Source organism: Cryptomeria japonica, chromosome 8, assembly GCF_030272615.1.
Source record: "Cryptomeria japonica chromosome 8, Sugi_1.0, whole genome shotgun sequence".
NCBI lineage: Eukaryota > Viridiplantae > Streptophyta > Pinopsida > Cupressales > Cupressaceae > Cryptomeria > Cryptomeria japonica.
In genome coordinates this window covers 706,032,575-706,046,540 of record NC_081412.1, presented here as the reverse complement: position 1 = coordinate 706,046,540, position 13,966 = coordinate 706,032,575, and the positions used below count along the sequence as shown (strand labels likewise).

General features: G+C 37.7%; 1 protein-coding gene across 7 annotated transcripts in view; it reads left to right on the top strand.

Moving 5' to 3' along the window:
* Positions 1-13,966, top strand: part of LOC131064714 (ascorbate transporter, chloroplastic) — a 151,578-nt gene that overhangs the window by 77,472 nt on the left and 60,140 nt on the right. For all 7 annotated transcript variants that reach the window (XR_009111312.2, XR_009111310.2, XR_009111309.2 and 4 more), the window contains exon 5: positions 11,255-11,470. Coding sequence is in view for 3 of the 7 variants with exons in the window: in XM_057998956.2 (XP_057854939.2) it covers positions 11,255-11,470 (216 nt within the window). In the remaining 4 variants the exon portion in view is untranslated. The remainder of the gene's footprint in view (positions 1-11,254; positions 11,471-13,966) is intronic.

Sequence of the window (13,966 nt, the reverse complement as noted above, 5' to 3'; positions counted from 1 at the left end):
CAACTTGAATCTCCAGAAAGGATCATTTCCATTGCAATCATCATTGGGCCTTATGCACAATTCCGAAATCCTCCCTTGTAGAACCAATTCTATCCTTGACAAGAATGTCAAGCAATTTATCTCATCATGCTTGGTGGTTTCATGAATCCGGCACCTCCTTGGTAAGGAAAATTGAGACATTCTTGGGGTGCAATTGTGCATTCAAATCTTCTTGAATCTGAGTGATGTCCACAAGGAGATTGTCTTGGCAGTAAGAAATATGAAACGGTCGCCCATCCATTGAGAAATCTTATTTTGATTTTCTATTTTCTGATTTTTTTTTTGGATTTTAGATTTTTCACTTTTTTTTTGGATTTTTTGACATATAAAAGATCTATCATATCTTTGATTTGACACTTAAAACCTCGTACTGGTTCTGGCCAACTTGAATTTTTGCACTTGTGAAAATGAATGATCTGATGTTAGCCCTCCTAGTGTTGGTATTTTGGATGTGTTGCACTGGTTTTGTCATTGATGTCAACATTTATCAACACCTATCAGCGCTTGGAGATCTTTGGTTATGTTCACCGACATGATTCAATGACATGTATAGTCACTGGTATCTGGTTCACCAGCAGGTTATAATGTTCACCGGCACTGAGGATGATCTGTTATCATTTGGATATTACTTGGTTATGTCGAAGACATTGTTTGGACACTTGGTTTTGGTGATTTGGTTATTGGTCTAATTGGGTTTGCATATTTGTTGTTACCGGCAAATAGGTCTAGGTTATGGACCGGCAAGCGTTATCTATTCCAGATCAGCACGACATGTTATGGAGATGATTTGTTATTGTTGTAAATGCATTGAGCCGACATGATGCATCGCATATTGATTCATTTGTAATTGATTTAATTGTAATATTCTTTGTAAGCCAACCTACACATTTGGTCTTAGGTTTTGGTATATATGTAAGATCTCATTTGTGAGATTATGTAGTAGGTAGTGAAAAAGGATTGTAAAGAAATATATGTGAATATAAGTAGAGCTATACACATAGACATCATTTGAAGATTCAAGGAAGGTTTGAAGAAGACAAGCAGAGCTTAACCGGTACTGAATCCAACATATGAAGATGCTAGTTTGAGCAGTACATTATCATTAGATTTAATCATCCAATTGTAGTCAGTGTGACTCTCATTTTGTGATTGAGCAGTGAGCTCTAGGCAGTTGGCCTTTCTGCATGTGCAGACCCCATATTCTACACACATACTATCTGCAGTAGTATCATTTGATTGTGGGTAAGGTTTCCCACCGTGGTTTTTCCCCTTACAAGATTTCCATGCACAAATCTCTGTGTTATGTGTTGTGTATGTTATTTGTCTTTCTGTTTCATGCATTAAACTTTACTGGTATTGCAATTAACTATTAAATTGTCAACCGGCATAAAGTTTGGTTTACTGGTATTAAGCACTAAGTTTGGTTAAGTTATATTTGGGTTGAAATTAATAGACAATTGATTCCCCCCCCCCCCCCCCCCCCCTCTCTCAGTTGCCTCCGGGTCCTAACACCTAGTGCCAATTTTGTTGACATGTTTTTTAGGACAATGTCTAACATAGAATAAAGTTTCCAACGGTCACTTCACTCTCTCTTGATCAAAGTACGATTGCATGCTAAGATTGCAGAAAGTTCAGAAAATCGACTCCAAGGTTCCTTTATGCTAGGAATGTGACTCAGTTGGTTGATGTGATTGCTGGTAATCCAAGGGGTCTTGCATTTGGATCATTCTTTCCTTCTTTGCCATGATTGGAACCCCATCATCAGATATAGCGATTTTGTGATGCTTCTGCTTTGAACGAACTAAAATGAACTAAAAATAAAGGGGAAACAGTTTAGAAGGATCGAGATCTACTCCTAAGGGCAATGATCTCAACAGATAGTACTCTAGTCGACAAATTCCAAATAAACCAAGCTAGGGCTTCGGCCCTAGCTCGCCCGGTCGTGGATCGCAACTTAAGGCGTGGGTATGCTCCCCATGGTCTTGAGTTCGAGTCCCCGACTGTGTTAACTCTGTGTGTGTTGCTACCTTGTGAGCGGGTCGTACACACTGGGGGATTAGTCTCGCTTCGGCGAGGACACCTCCAGATTCCACGATAGTGAATATAAAAAAAACAAAAAACCAAGCTCTGCTTCGCCAAGATAAACTACAACTCCGCAAGTACCGGTGCAATCTTTTGAGGATGTTGAAGGATTTTCATATTGAGAAAGTGCATTTGAATACCCAACACGGCGCAATCCAAATGACTATTCATAATCGAACTTAGCACAAATTTGGAGGCTCAGGCTAACTTTACATTGCAACTTACAATCAGCAAGATGCAAAATGTATGAACCATGGGAATTCATCAAACACCATTACATTCTCCATTGAAATCAAAGCACTATACTACTACTACTCTAAGTGAGGGAGTTGAAACCATGCATGCATAGAAAAATAACTTAAGTGGACACCATCAGAGAACAATGTTTCACTGTTATTATCTCAAAACTTGTCGCAATAATTTCATACAAGTATCCCTCCCTTTACAAATAAGGGTGTCACCCATTTATATAGGCTTCATGCCTTGAGGACACATGCAAACCCTAATTAGGGTTTTCCCCAAAAAATTCCCCACACGATGCAACAAGGTAGGAATCAGCAATTAATGACCCATCATGCCCATATACAATTAATTTTATGTGCCCAAAATGGCATCCATTGTGCATTAAATGCACCACTTCTTTCAAATTCGCCCAATGTGTAATAAATGATCTATCATCTTCTGAATATGATAGTTACATGCGAAAGATGCTCCACCATGCATTAAGTATGATGACTGCCATGCAATGAATTAGCCGCCACCATGGTCAAATATTTCAGCAATGAATGCACCACTATGCCATCACGCGACGGTTGCATGGAAAAGATGCTCCATTGACTCAACATGCGCTGACCCGACTGTCACTTGGCGAGAAACCCCTAGAGAGAGAAAACTTTAGGAGAGAAAAATTTGATCCATGAAGAATCTTTTTGAAGTTTCCTTGCTGTAGAGGAGATTTTTCATCAATTCTGCACATTTCCTATTTTTTATGAAAATTTTTAAATCAAGGTTCCAAGGTCTAGGAGAGAGAAAAATCTCCAACAAATCCTAATCTATCATCTTTTTGAAATTTGGATGATTTTTGATGGCTGTGTTGGTTGAAAATTTTGTACACTTGGGGAAATATACAAAATTGTGGTTTCAACCACAGCACATGAGTAAAAACTCTCCTAATTAAGGGAAGGCTCCCCCTATCTAACTACAACTTTGGAAATAAAATAGGATGGGACAGCAATCTTTTTTCTTTTTTCAAGAAAGACAATATCTTTTTCTCTTCACAGAAAAGAATAGCGATTGAATATGAACAACAGTAACCACTTTCAAGTGAAATGAGAGAAAGGAAATGAAGTTTCCTGGAAGCGCAAAGACTTCCGTCACTTCCTTTGGGACGGGACAGCACAGCAATATCAAGCTCAAAGACTTGATTATGTGAAGTCCTATCTACCCTTTGCTATACTAAATTTTACAACGAATAAAAGATAACAGCTCAAAGATTGGAATGATCTATTCTTTCAACACAAAGACAAGAACTAATGCAAGCTCAAAGACTTGCTGCTATTTCTTATCAAACAGTAATTTTTCCTCAAGAACAGACGCAAGCTCAAAGACTTGCTGCTTCTTCTAGAGATTTTCCTATTTTAATTAATCTTCTCTACTTGCAGCTCAAAGACTTCAAATCAGATTGGACTAAGCTCCTTTAGAAACACTTTGCATGGAAGAAATAAAAAGATTCAAACTCAAACATGTAGCTCAAAGACTCAAAACTTGAGTAATCCTCTATTATTCTTCAAAACCTTCAATTCACATACATAAGCTCAAAGACTTCTTGCTGTAAATTTGGCAGAGTTTTTGCTTGCTTTCCAAAAGATAAAAATTACAATAGACCCCTCAAGTATTTATAGAAGAGGAGCCTTGAGAAAAAGGTGGAAGGATCATAACTAACTTGAGAGATTCTCTCAACCACCAAGACTCATTCAATAACTAACTGAGACTTTAATAACTAACTAAGAGTTATTCCAACTAACTAAGACTTATTCCAACTACAGTTCTAATTGGACACAACTTGTAGTTGCCTTACATGTAATTACAAAAGTGCAAGTAATGTGTAACTTGCTTTTTACAAAAAATATTTTTACATGTAACTTGTCAAAACTAAATTACAACTAAAGATTACAAAAGAGGGAAAATTCAACTAAGTGTTGAAAAACACTTAAGTTGCATTTTGTGAAGACACAAATCCTTGAAATTTCTGGATGCTCGTTTGTAGTTCCTCGGGATTTGGTTTATGGGTGTTCTTGGCAACAACCATAGTCTTCACAATGGTGTCGTGACATCGGAGGAGTGTAGAATTGTTTTTATCCAGGATAGACTGGATTTCATGCAGAAAGACTTGGTGTTTCATCAATGTCTGAATTGAAGCGGCCGAGAATTGTTCGCTCCTCCATTCATTATGAATCCTCATCTATAAATGAGCAAGAACTTCTTCTTCTGGAATCAGCGCTCCATCCTGACTTACTATGTTGCAAGAGGCCCTTTCACAATGTGAGACAATATCTCGGAAAAATTCACCCCAGAATCTCCTTGCATCACCGATCTCCTCAATGAGGGATTTAAGAACAAGGGTCTTGTTTTCCAGGAGTTCTTCAAATTCCAAGTACAGGACCTTGGAAGAGATGATGGCGTGCTCTTGTAGAACACTCAGCTGTTGTTGGGGCATGGTACGCCAGATTGTCAAACTTTTTTCAACACTTTCCAGATTCTTTTTGAAAGTTTTAGAAGTCTGATCCAGTTTCTCCTCAATGGTCTCCAACTTAGACATCATTTGGAAAATTTCTTTCATTACCTGTGCACATAGATCATGAAGCTGATCAACCCAGGAATCCAGTGCTTGTACATTTTGAGCAGCCCTTTCCACTCCACGAATCGATTCTTGGGAACCAGAAGAACCTATGGAGTTACTCCTTTCAGCAGCAGGTTTTGTGATTTTATGAATGGCTGCCATAAGCTGTCGGTTTTCCTCTTCTAGCTTGTCTTTCTTCGCTAGAAGCTCATCACACCTTTGCAGCAATGAAGCAACAGAAAACTGAGCATCATGTTTAATGACCTCATGCGTCTGTTTTCCCAACTCTATCCTTGTAACCTTATAATCAGTAGCTGACATTTCATCAAGTGGCTTATCTGCAATAGGCTCCACAATTTTAGCTACCTTCATCTTGTTACTATCAACAGTTACTCTGGAGATAGTCTTGGCCTTCTTAGCAACTTTGGATCTGGACTGTTTCAGTTGCTAATAGTCAAAGGCATCAGGTGAGATTTCTTGCTTCTTCCTTTTCGGGGTGAAAGAACTAAGCCATGGAGGCAAAGTCATCAACTCCCCTCCAGTAGCAGTTGTAGGCAAAGGAGAAGCAATTTCTGTTTGAATCACCGTGGTCATCCTGGGGGGAGTATCTGTTTGGACAGCGACCACGGTTTGCTCAGTTACCAATGGGCATGAAGATTGCCTCATGAATTCTTCAAAACCAGAAGTGGAAGTATCATTTTCTGATAACTGGATGCAAGTAGGAATATTCTCAGGAACTTTCAACACACTCTCTTGTTGGTGATCAGGAGATGGCTCGTATGCTGAAATGGGAATTGCATTCTGAGGAGATTCATCCACAAGTAAATCAGGAGGAGAAAGAGGCGTCTCAATGGAAATTGGTGGAATGATCTCATGAGGCGAGTCTAAAATTGGAGATTTGGGAGCATCATCAGATTGCTGCCCCTCTTCTAGATTATCCAGATCAATTACCTGTACATGGAATTGTGATTTTGCCTTCCCATGAACAGTTGTCTCCTCAGGAGGAAGCACTACTACACGACTGACTCGCAACTTGATCCTTGTGCCCGAAGATGAAGCACCCTCCTTATTGTCAATCTGAATCTTAGACTTCCATCCAAGAGGCCCCGTAGAATCATCTTCTTTACCAACCTTGATTTTTATAAGTCTAACAACATTACCTTTCAGCCATGCATTGGTGTTGGCCAAGATAGGCTGAAATCTGTCGAGGATGGATATGCACTCCTTGTGTGACCATTGGATCAAAGGAAGTGGAGCTTCCTTAACCCTCCGTAAAATGTATTCAGGATCAAGTATATGCCCGTCATCAATCATCCCTTGTGGGATATCCGCCAAGTTCAAATCAACAATTTGCTCAACAGTGAGCCTGCAGTAATCCATCTTCAGAACTTCGGCTTCTATGCGAAGATCTACCCAAATGTCTTCAATGCGATGAACATGCACAAAGGATTTCTTGATCTTCTCCTTCATACCCCTATAATCAAAATCAGCTCTAGGTTTAAACCTTTTGAGCTTGATTTCCTACAATTCAGTCTCCATGGCCTTAGCCTTCACAAATGTGACAAGGGAATACCGACCGATTTTCAATGGGTTTGTGGTAGAGATCCCCATTCCATCCTTGTGCCTAGCAGATTGAAAAGTGTGAACAGCCATGATCTGTCTTCCCAACTCCATAAGAATGATCTTATCAGTTGGGTATCTGGGAAGCATGTATGGTTGACCATCATAGCATCCGATCCTCATATAGGTGAAGGTGGGAAATTGCAGAAACAAACATCCATATTCACACACCTTATCCCATGCCTCATCTGATACTCTCTTGTTCCTGAGATTTCTATCAAACTGACACATGAAATATCTGAAGAATGCATCTTGGACTCTTTTGAAATGCAGTCTGCTGGGTCTCAATGGCAACTGGTCATAATATTCCCAAACTGGTATAAATGAGCGATCACCCTTGGTAGAAAGACCTGGAAAGTGTCTAAGTGATGCTGCCAAATATACCAAATATGAATTTATGAAAAAGGTCATGGTGGTAGGAACTACTACAAGTTGTTCGCGCAAGGCATCGCTGATGACTTCTCCCCATGAAATGTGATGAGACTGCCATATGAACATGATGAACTGGTACAGCCATGGCTCAAAGACATTGGAATGCTCAAGGCCCATCATCCTGCTGAGAAGAGTGATGGTGTCTCCTATCTCCCATTTGAAATCGCAGCGGTACAACTTCGCCCACCTTGAGAAGGAGGCTCGTGGCTCTTGGATCCACCTATTGATGTGTCGCTTGCAATCTTTTTCCCTCTTCACATAATACTCTGCTGCACTTTCTTTGGAGATTTCCATATAAACAGGTGCAGGAGGTATTCTGAAGACTTTCTCGATTGTATCTGCATCAAGATGGATTATAGCTTCGCCATCATCATTTTTGATGACTCTCGACTTTTTGTCAAAATGATGGGTGCATGCAAGAATGAACTCAGGTTCTAGGGCAGCCACCGGGAAAGAAGATGCATGGTGGATATGGCTGTCCAACAGTCGCTGCAAGTTATTATCCTGTGGATCTTCTACCCTTTTGACGAATTCCAACATATCAACGTGCCCTATTTCCGTGTCTTTGATGCGATCCAAAGGAGAAGAAACCTGGGAAGGTGCAACCTCGTTCTGGTATTTGTCATATTTGTATTTCATCTTCTTTGGAGTTGGAGATGCCGGCAAATCTGACATTGATTGTGAACCTGGAATACTGTGATGAAGACTTAAAAGAGTTAAGGCAACATCATAGTCAGCTGCAAATATCATTCTTCCTTCTCCAAATGGGTAAAACTTCGATTCTAGAACTTCACAATTTCGTGAGAGGAAGAGGGGAAATATATGGAAATGGGAAAATCTTGACTTTGACCAATTTCGGATCTTGGGGGAATTTTCGCAAGTATACAAGTTCGAAAGGACATACATGAAATCGAGGTTTTAAAACCCGAATACAAGTACACTTGTAAATTCGCAAATGGAGAAATGGACGAAAAATGAGATTTTGACTTGCGGGAAATGACGGAAATGGAAAGTACGGATATGGGGAACATGAATGGATAGAAAAAGGAAAATCCGGGAAAGTCATTTTCATGAAAATGGGAAGAACTCTTCAACATGTAATCCGGTTTTCAAAACCCGAATTTGCAAGGGAGGGGTATTTCACACTTTTCAACTTGGAATTTCAACCAAAAATGGTTAAATTCCTTAACCGTAGGGGAAGAACAAGAATTTCCAGCGAACTTGTAATCGAGATTAAAAATCTCGAATACAAGTAAAGAGGGAAAATATGGGAAGAACAATGCAATTCAAAAATTGCATACCGAGGGAAGATTTCTCTCACAAAAACCGATTTTTGGGGGAAGAACAACACATGCCAAAAATGCAACTAAGAAAGAAAACTAGGAGAGGAAGAAAATAACAAAAAGAAGGAAAGAAAGGAAAGAGAACATACCTTTCTTGAAAATGCAAAAGCTTCTCCAAAAATGCAACCAATTTTTGGAAAGAAGGAAGACCAAAAAATAGAAGTAATCCGCAATGCCAAACCCTTAACACGTTTTTGCAAAAATGCCCCAAACTGATAAATGTAGCAGCAATCCCAAATTTGGAGGGCCAAAATGCCAATGAGAGAGCACACCCAAGAGGGTTATAGCAAAACGCCTAAGGAGGAGTAGAAGAAATGGTGTCAAGTCTTTGCAAAACGCAGCCAAAGGAATCACGTGGAGAAAAACGTGGCCACCAAAAGCATCTTCAACGGCATCATTAAATAGCTCAAAACTCCTCCCAAACTCCACGCCTAGGTGAGAGAGGGCAAATGATTTAGGAGATTGCAGCTTGTTGGAGATTTAATCAACCAAAATGTGGCATTAAAGAAAAACGTGATTGCTGATTTAGGGCGAAAAACCAGTCAATGCAACCTCCATATGGTGTGAAAGGTGTCCAAGAATGCATGAAAATAGGATGCAAGTCAAAACGCCTTCCTCCTCCAACAATTTCTCCACAAAAATTGCCTTGAAATGTTCAAAAACCATTTTTTCCTTGCAATTCGGGTTTTTTGGAATAAATGACAAGTTCGATTTTGCGTAAGGGAATGAAAATTGGGTTTTTGGAAAAGAATAACAAGTTTCAATTTCACTTTTTCCACTTACAAGGCAGAATCGGGATTTTTAAGCCAAATAGCAAGTTTTAAAATTGACTTTTTCACTTACCAAGCCAAAATTGGGATTTTTTAGACAAATGACGAGTTTAAAATTGTCAAAAATGCACTTGCAAGGCAAAATCGGGTTTTTTGGAGAAGAATACAAGTTTTAATTGCTTGTAAGAGGGAAATTAAATCCCTACAACAAGTTAGAAATGCTTGCACATATGTAATGGGGATTTAAAATCCCTATTACATGTAAAAACCATTAAAGTAGGGGTTTTTAGACCAAACTGCAAGTTTACTTGTAATTGAGCCAAAAAATCCCTATTTTAACTAAACAAGACCAAAAACCAATAAAAAAGATAAAAACAACAAAGGGGAAATTTAAAACAAATTACAAGTAACATCTTTTAAATAAAAGTGCACATGTAATAAGTCAAAAATTCCCCTACAAAGACCAAAACAATGAATATCATTAAAACTTGCAGTTTGAAGAAAATTCTCCACCTGCAGTCAAGATTTTAAAACCCGAAATTGAAGGAAAGACATAGCAAACGAACCCAGAATTCGACGAAATTCAAAACGCAGTTCGAGGATGGACTGAGGATTAAGCCAGTCCAAGGATTAGTCAAAATTCTGCCTCGGGAAGCGTGCCATAGAGTAAATTTTTTCATTTTTTCACAAAAAATTCATGTAGTGGTCCTTCATTATTGGAAACAAAAATGAGGACAACAGGCTGAAAATGGATTTTTCAAAAATTTTCTCGAGGGGAAAATTTTTGTTTTTTCATTCCATCCTTGACCTTCAATTTCCCCTTTGCCTTGCAAAATTTTGAATTCCTTGACTTAGGTGCTAATTCCACTTTGTGGAGGAAATTTGTGATTTCCATGCCTTAGTCATTTTGGATCCCTCCTCAACACTTGGGCATTGATTCCACTTCATGGAGGAATTTTCATGATTTTCATCTTTCCATGACTTATTGATTTTAGTGCCCATCCTCAGACTAGGGCATTGAATTGACTAGGTGGAGGAATTTGACACTTTCTCCTTGCAGAATTTGCCAGTTTCGATCATTTCCAGACTAGAATGCCATTTTTGAGAATTGATGTGAATTTCCAGACTTACATGATTTTTCAAGCTTTCCACTCTTGGACTGATTCCCACACTTAGCCATTTTTTGATCCGTTTAGCCTACTTTTTTTACTTTTCTGGATTTAGGATTGTTCAGGAATGCCCAGTCTTCAGTGTCTGTCTGCGAGATCTTGCCACAAATAGACTTTCCAAAAATAGAAAGTGTTTCAAGATGTCTGGGTTAGGGCAAAACGAGATGCAAAGACACCTACTAAAAATAGAAACTTATTAAAAATAGTAAGTTGGATTTTTGGAAAAATTAGACCAATCCTCAGTGAAATCCCTAAAAAATAGAACTTTCTAAAATTAGAAAGTTGCTTAGAATTTACTCAAATTTCACTTGTAGGTTCTTGATTCTAATGCAACACTCTGTTTTTTAAAAACACTAAAAGAAAGGCCTCAAATTCGAGTCTAAAGATCAAAACCCTAAAACAGACAAAAGAAGCTTTAAACTTAACCAAATTCACTCAAACAAGCTGCAGACTCGATCAAATGAACCCCAAAACAGTTGCAAACCGAGGAGACCAAATATACTACTGCGAAAAGACTGAGAGGACCTAAAAAGTAGGGGGTCCCCATTTGCAATGGGGCGATGTGTGAAAATGTCACAACAATTATGTTTTCATTTTTCTCATTTAGGGCTCACCTATTATTGTTTTTCTCTCAATTATTTTTCTGTTTGAGCCACTGTATGGTATTTTTTACTTTTCTGTAATTTCCTTCTTTATTAAAGAAATCATGTAAATTAATTATCTTTATAGAATCAGATCATCATGCTGAATTATAATCTGTTGATATTATTAGACTTCTTGTTTCTTGAGCTGCATTGGTATTTGTATTTACTGATTTTTCTGCTAATGTCACTGTTGTGCTACTACGGAGTGTCAAAAGCATTCTTCTTTGCATGTTTCTATGCATTTCTTTTAATCTTTTTAACTAAATTACTTCAAAAGATCCTTTTTTCCCAATCTGACAGTAATGCTTCTCTGCAGGGTGTTGCTATGCCTTCTATGAATAATATGCTTTCAAAGTGGGTCCCTGTAAAAGAAAGAAGCAGATCATTAGCACTAGTATATAGTGGGATGTACCTTGGTTCGGTAAAAGGCTTGGCCTTCTCCCCACTGTTGATCCAAAAGTTTGGTTGGGCATCAGTCTTCTATTCATTTGGTTCTGTAGGAGCCATATGGTTTGCCTTATGGCAGCGTAATGTAAGTCTGTTAAAACAATTTCTATATTTTTTTATAAAGTCTTAATTGATGAATTTTGTCACATATATGCATATAGAGTTGATGAAACTCATCAAGTACATTAATTTGTCAAGTTCTGTGGTTTTGTTTGTTAAACTGAAGTTCAATCTAGAAGTTTTCATGTGCAAACATTTTTTGGCATCAGGTTTTTCCAAGTTAATGTCATTGAAAGGATTCTTACAAAATGCAGTTTTTCTTTTAGTTTCTTGTTTACCTCTAGAATAAGGGCCTCAACAGATTATGTAACCTAAAGAACTTTTATATTCTGCTCTGTTATGCTCCAGAAGAGCAATAACAAATAATGACAGAGATTTGCAGAAGACAATGATGAATTTCAGAAACAGAAATTTTTTATTCGATTTGATTCACTTGCAATTAGATAAGAAGAGGATTTAAGAAGCATTGCAATACAGAGGGTGCCAATGGGAAGCGTTTTACTCTTGTGAAAGGAGAAAAGCTGACCTGAGGAAATAATAGGTGGATTCATCCATGAAAGATAGTTGTGTACGGGAGATGGATTCTAATTTATAAGCATATATGGAGCTTCCCTAGTGTAAGATATGTAATCAATGGAAAATGTTGACTTTTTCTATAGATTAGGCATTAGCTAAGCTTAATCCAGGGGTGCTTACTGTTTAGTATTTAACCATATAATTAGTCCTTTTAAGAATCAATTATGTCTATTTAGGGCATAATTGGTGCTAGTGGGGAACCTGATGTGCTTGGACATACTTCATTTCTATATTACCGTACTTCATTTCATAACCCATCTTTCAAATGATATGTTTTTCCTTTTTGGTTGCTGTGGTACCATGGAGGGGGCTTGTGCTTCTACTTTTACTTTGAGGGCAGTCCTATAGAATTGAAAAATATGTAGCTACAAGATTAAAATGAATCTTTCTATACAAAATAGGAGCACAACATATATAGATGCAAATTTTAAGCCAGTATTGGGAAGGTGGGCTGAAATTTTCCTCTATTATCTTAGGCACTTATATGTGTATGTGGCAGCTTGCATGACATTTTTTAAAATTCTAATTTGTATTACCATATACTTGCTATAATTTCTCAGCTAAATAATCTCATTTCTACTTAAAATTTCTTAGCAGAATATAATTTCAAAATTCATGGAACCCCTTACTTTTAAAATACTCCAAATTTTCCTCAAAAGCACCTGCTTAGAAATTTTCGCTAACCCTCTCCATGGGACCATAACCTTAGTTTCAACCTTTTTTGTAGTCAGCTCGAATGTAATAATTTGTCATGTTTTGTTACAGAAATGTGGTTGAATATGATTTTATATACTTACATGTGTGGACAAGTGTATTGTACTTTAATTACCTTTTTGGTTACATGGTTCGTACCTTGGTTGTTGTGGTTTGTAGAATACAGCTTATGATTGACCAAAATGTATGTAGAATAGTGAAGTATAGGGAGGAAGGGCTAGAACTTATCTTACATTGTCAAACTCTTCTATTTTGCATTCAGTAGCTTGTGTTTTCATTCTTCTATACTACTTGACTTATGACTTTATCTTCATAAGGGGAAATAACACCCCTTACATAAATAATAATAGGGAAAATATTTAAACAGTAACAAACCTTAGGATTTATAGGGCTGAGACTGGAACGATAAATGCAGAGTTAAAATTACAGAATTGAAATAGTTGGATTTCAGATGGAAGAATACATTGCTGAAGATGCCGAAAATCAATTCACTAGTGTTCTGGACAATAGGGCCTTGTCAAGATGAATGCCTCAGACTCTACAAACCAACTTTACTTTGCTTTAGTTTAGATTTGTGGTTGTGGAACTGATTTCCTTGCCTATGGCATTGATATGGTGTATGCAATTAAACTTGGACCTACAAAATTGAACTGGCAACATTCTCTCCTATATTTGATAAGAATAGTATTTGCAGAAATGAATATAAATAACTTTCCATATCAGGTATGTGTTGACGTGTATTTTATACACAATCATACACAGAATAAAATACCAATAGGCATCTTATCCTCTCTTGAGAAAATAGTCTCTAACTGCTGAAGATCTGCAGAAAGGATTAGTTAGGTGGACTCCAAGGTTCTTTTAGTAGGGTCTCTACGTGTGGACAAGCTTTTAGTGGTATGATGTGATTTGCTGTTTCCTCCAAGGGGCCTTACGTATTCCAAAAGTTCAAAGATTTTCTAAACTAAGGAAACTTTCAAAAAATAGCAAAAGGAGTAGGGTTTAAAAGAGGTCTAATCTAGCCTAACCCTATGAATGACTTAGTATGGAAGAGACTTGGCAAGATTCAACCAACTTCAATTTTGCCATAAGATAACAACTCAATTGAAATTAGTGCGATCTTCTAAGGTAATAAAATGATACTCAATACATCAAAGATCAAGGACACTACTACGAAGGTACATATCCAAGATACAATAATGATTGAAGATTAAGGGACTCAAAGTATTCT